Source organism: Buceros rhinoceros, unplaced genomic scaffold (genome assembly GCF_000710305.1).
Source record: "Buceros rhinoceros silvestris isolate BGI_N320 unplaced genomic scaffold, ASM71030v1 scaffold38204, whole genome shotgun sequence".
Classification (NCBI taxonomy): Eukaryota; Metazoa; Chordata; class Aves; order Bucerotiformes; family Bucerotidae; genus Buceros; species Buceros rhinoceros.
The window spans coordinates 1-5,293 of NW_010408264.1; the positions used below are offsets into that span (position 1 = coordinate 1).

Genomic DNA, 5,293 nt, shown 5'->3' on the forward strand with positions numbered 1-5,293 from the left:
TGGGGGGACAGAAGATCGATCCCTCGTCTACCTTCAGTCTCCTCCCAACACAGAGGCTGGAGATGAGACACCGTCAGAGTCAGAGGTCCAGCCAGGTTGAGCTTATTTTTAGGGGGAAATAATATCTTCAGGCTCACTGCTTATTGCTGTTACAGTGTGCTACGAACGTCCCTCGTTTTCTAGGTACTGGGTCCTGGAAGTAGTCCCCTCTCTGTTGCTGTTCCTCAGCCCCTGGAGCACCCATAGATATTTCAAAAGACCCTTTTTTCCCTTTTTATTTTCCTCAGCATTCCCTGTTTTCAACATTTTCCAAATTTGGGCCACTCTACTCGGTGCGAGCGCACAGAAATGCTGCCGTGGCAGGGCCCGGGCATTACGCCGTCATCAAGTTTTATTCGGCTGGAGATGCCAGCAGAGCCCAGCGTGCGTGCAACGGCCAGAGGCTGTTTCAGAAATCTCCTGTGAAGGTGAGCAGAGTGAAACCTGCGGGACTCAGTACCGGAGCTCCGGCAGCAGGGTGGAATCACCTGAAATACCTGTTGATCTCAGTGATGCTCCCTCTACAAAAAGGTTATGAACTCGTGGCTGGGTGCGACCACTGCAGTGCCATACCCAACCACAGGCTCCCAGGTAGCATTTGAGCAGTAAAACGGCAGCATCCCTCCTCTGGAATAATTTGGCGGGCCCATTCCTGGGTCAGAAATGTTTAACAGCGAAGCACAGATGCGATCAGGGAATAGGTTACACCCCAGGTGACTCTCCCAGAGCCATCTGCGATGGGTCTGCAGTGGGAACCCAGCAGGCCAAGCCTGGCTGACGCGGGTTCTTCTCTCCTGGACAGGTTTGTGTTTGCACCAGGCGGAAGGGGTTCCAGCAGCAAGACCTCGTTCTCAGCAGCACCAAGTGCCAGGAGTTGGCCAACCACTATCTTGGCTTTAACGGGTGGTCCAGTCGCATCATTACAGTAAGGGGCCCTTTACATCATCCTTCCCCGCATCCTCTGCTCAGGTAGAGCTGTTGGCGGAACGAGGAGAGTCGTCCTCAAACCAGCAGATGATAGCGAGCTTTGGCCGCAGATGGGGTATTTGGAAAGCTCAGAGAGAGGAGATTGCGATGGGTGAGGGCACTGGCTGGGCTTCTGTTCATGCCAGTGGAGATTAGAGCAGCGCCAGGGCTTGACAGTGCCGGTCCTTGTGTGCTGACAGTGTCCGAGGTGACTGAGGCTCCGAGGAGGGAGACTATCGAGGCTCTAAAATAGGGTGAAAACAGCAACATCCCTGCTCTGCCCACCCCCCCCCACGCAGTGCTGCCTTGGAGTCACGCTGTGCAGAGAAGGTCTGTGCTGTGCGAGCCCAGGCCTCAGTGGTCACAACGTCCCCTTCCTCTTCCATCAAAACGAACCCTCTGTGTCTTCCCGACAGCTGCAGAACGTGTCTGGCTTCGACGGCAAGAACGAGGAGCTGGGAAAGACGTCAGCGAAGCGGCCAGTGAAATACCTGTGTGCTGTAGAGGTGACGCTGCCCAGCCACGGCGTACGCACCCGGGGCGTTGCCCTGGGCCAGGCAGATGCAGAGGACGGTGCAGGTACGGCTCAGATGCAGCTGGAGGCTGACACGGATGCTGCCCAGTCTTGGTTTTGCACCGTTTGCACTCCATGTGCAGTGTCACCTTCGTAACATGCTGCTGCTCATGGTCAGATCCTCTGGAGGTTGTCAGAGCCGCCAGGAGAGCTCAGAAGGCCGCAGCCGGGAAGGCTTTGTCCAGCGCCTTTCAGAAGATCCTGCTCGTAGTCTTAGGTAAGGCCTAGCTGTGTGCTGAGCACCGGGGGGTTTGGGCTGACGGCGTTACATCTTCGGTGACAATCGACAGGAATTCTTTTTCTCTGAGCTTTCCGTGGGATTCGTTGAGGCTTGGGGCACAACGAATGTGATGTGGCCTGTAACGGTGTAACAGAGCGGATCCACCCTGCAAGCTGTGCGTGAAAGGAAAACTCTGACCTCCCGTGGGCTTTCCCCATAAATAAGTGATTGAAGCTCCAAATTCGAGTGTAAAGGCTGGCAGGGAGAGCTGTTTAACACTGCGTGTGCTGAACGGGGCTGTGAGGAAACTCTGCTTCCAGGGGTAACACGAGCCCAGTTGCAGCCCCTTGCACGCTCCTGCCCCATTCCGAGGCAGCTGGGTGCCATCAGAGCTCTGTGTCCTGCTGCTGCATTCAGCGTCGCTGCTCTGGGGCTTTGAGTCTTCACCATAGACGCTGGCTCGGTGTCCTCCCAGAGGCTGCTCCATCTGCCTTCTCTGGGTTCCAGCTCTTGTGCTCTTTGAGCTTTCAGGGGACGCCTGTTTATGTGGTGTCTGAGTATTCTGACGCTTATCAGGACAGACCCTGGCGGGAGCAGGTCGGTGCCGCTGTCCTCGCTGTACAGAGAGGGGCCCTTCATGTGCCAGAGCCCTCCCCGGGGTGCCCTGAGGGGTCCTTTTGGGAGGCAGGTCTGGATCCAGATGTTTCGCAGTGCTTCCTGCCCTCTGGTCCATCACGTACAGGAAGTAACACAGCCCGAACCAACCCTCTCTCTGGCTGCTTGTTGTTTCAGAGAACGGGAAGGTGGCCGTGGAGTACAATTCCTCCCCGGAGGAGCCCACAGACTCCTTGACAGAAGTGGAGCTGAAGGGGCTCGTTCAGGTAAAGGCAGGGGACACTCAGCCTTTGCATAGGGCCTGTCTGTTCCCTCTGCAAAGACACCACGGGAGGGGAAATGCCGGTGAAGTCACAGTAGGTTAAATCAAATTATTTTTTTAATAAGTCCTTAAATCAAACTCCCCATCTGGAAACGCGCTTCATAAGCTTGTCCTTACCCAGAGGGAATGGTTGTTACAAGCTCTGGGGTGATAAAAGCTCCTGGGGGAATCCCTGCAGGTAGCTGTGGGATCTGTCAGGAGGCACCGAACAAAACCGCCTTGGTACAGCGGGACTGCTTCAGTCGTGGTGCCCGGCGAGAGGAGCTCCGTGCCCCAGCCTTTGCCCGCAGCCCCTCGTGAGCCGAGGATTTTCTTCTCGCTTAGTTGGAACACGCTGCCGCGCTCAGGGGAGGTGGCTGGGGCAGGGTGCACTGAGAGCATCGCTCTGGCCTGTCTTGGCACCGCGCTGGGCAGTGTCCAGCTGCCGCGGCTCACATAGACGAAGCGTCTAAGGAACTTCATGTCACGTTATTCCCTGTGATGACCCTGAGTCACCCCGTGTCCACGGGCAGGATGATCTTACTGGAGAGCAGCTGTAAAACAGGGGTACTGGGCTGTGAGAAGTGACTAAGGGCCATCAGATGTTTTTTATCAGTTGAGAAGGTGAAATTTCGGCGGGTTGGTTCTATTGCTGTGTTTTCCTCGGCACAGCTCCTTCTGCCCGACCTCTTTTAAAGCCCCGGGGAGCTGGCCTCACGTGGAGCGACACAGTCAGACAGAAACCCTGCTGCTCCGCGGCCCCTCCGTCACCAGCCCTCCCTGCCCTTTCGCCTCCCTTGTGATGGGGTGTGGGAGGTGATTCCGCCCCCACTCTCCACGAGGCACCTTCTAGCCTGGGAGGAAGAGGAGCAGACAGGAATTCAGGGTGTCCTCTGGGTTCACTGCCTTGTGATGTCAGTCAGGCTTTCCAAAGCAGAAATGTTCCTGCCTTGGGAAATTCCAGGGAAGCTGTTTCTTGTCCGTAGTAAAAATATATTGTTTCCAGGTGCAGAGGGGTGCATGAAGCTAAACTATGTTGTGGGGAAAGAAATTACCTCGTGATTTCTCTTCCCAGGTCAACGAATTGTCATTGGAGCAGTTTGACCTCGAAGGAGACGACGAAGTTTGGTCTGATCTCAGTTGTGATGACGAGCTCCCTGGCCAGGCGACACCGACTAATTAGTGCAGCTCTGTCTTCACTGAAGTTCCGCCGCGTTCGATGAGGATTGAACGCCGGACACTGGGAAATGGACAATAAACCTGGTGTTACTAAAATTAAGCCCCAAAACATCTGCCGGGTTTGGAGAGGAGCTGTCTTCCCATCACCTTTTCTGGGGCAGCTCTGTGTAGAAGCCAGTGTGATGGTTATTTAGCGTAACAGAGCAAGCCCTCCCCGCAAGAGCCGACGGTTCAGGGGGGCTCCAATCTGCGGCAGAGCCCGAGCTGGCAGCAGAGGTGCCGCGCGGGTTGAGCTGAACTAAGTGTAAGTAGCTGGGACATTATCACTACGTAAAGCGAAGAGTCTTTCTAATTTCCAACAGGTTTTTCATTAAATTAAGTAAAATTTTGTAAGCCGGTGTCATGAATGAACCTCAGCAATGGGAAGGGCATCAAGCTCCCCCAATCACAAGGGGGGGAGCGGAAATGCTGATTGATACCAAACCCCTGCTCAGACTTCTTCTGGCCTCTCTGGAAAAAAAAATGTTTGAAAAGTGGGGGAGCTCTCAGGTGAGAGCCTCAGGAGTGGTTTGAGATCTTCTTGAAGTGAGCCTGGCCTGTTGATGTTAACAAAAGAGAGAGGGAAGGGGTGGTTTGCTCCAGGAGACCCCTGATACCTGGTGAGCTTTTAGTGGGAAGGTGAACAAAATCTGGTGGCTGGATGCTGAATTTCAGGAAATCCAAGTGGGAAGCAAGATGCAGCATTTCACGAGAGGGAATCCTGAAGGGAGCAACAGCCCTCTGTGGGGTGCAGTAAATCCTCTGCTGGGGTAAGTTCTCACTGAGTCACAGGCTGGTCTGGGCTGAAGGGACCTTTCAAAGCTCCCCCAGTCCAACCCCCGCAGGGAACAGGGACAGCTGCACCCAGAGCAGCGTGCTCCGAGCCCCAAGGGCCGACTGGACTTGCAATGGTGCCAGGGATGGGGCTTTTGCCAGCTCTTGGGGCAACCTGGGCCAGGGTCTCTCCATCCCTCAGTAGCACCAATCTCTCCCTTCTCTCTTGCCTGAATCTCTGGGACACCGGGACAGCGGGAGAGGGTGGCTAGCAGGAGGCAGCGGGGTCTGCCCCAGGCAGCCTCTGCTGCCGCCTCCACCGCCGGGTTTGCAGGGGAGGGGGTTTTCCTGAGGGGTGACAGTGACAACGTCAGTGGTTTCTTTGCAGGGATTTCACTGGCAACGCCATTTCTGCCATTGAAGAACACGCGTGGAGAGGATAACTGCGGGCGGAGTACCTGTAAGTGTCCTCCGGCCCTGGAAATGTCGCAAGTTCCGTCCAGAGGAGTCCAAAAGAGAGCGAGGTTCAGGCGAGAGACTAGGAGGAAATTTGTGACACTGAGGGTGGAGAGACCCTGGCCCAGGC

At 55.5% G+C, this 5,293-nt stretch overlaps 1 protein-coding gene across 1 annotated transcript; it reads left to right on the forward strand.

Moving 5' to 3' along the window:
- Positions 1-287: 287 nt before the first annotated feature.
- RDM1 (RAD52 motif containing 1) lies at positions 288-3,898 on the forward strand (the record flags this gene model as incomplete). The annotated part of the gene is made up of 6 exons (XM_010134808.1): positions 288-467; positions 842-964; positions 1,422-1,584; positions 1,698-1,796; positions 2,592-2,680; positions 3,791-3,898. Coding segments are annotated over 6 exons (762 nt in total), but the record flags the coding sequence as incomplete, so codon positions are not given.
- Positions 3,899-5,293: the final 1,395 nt, after the last annotated feature.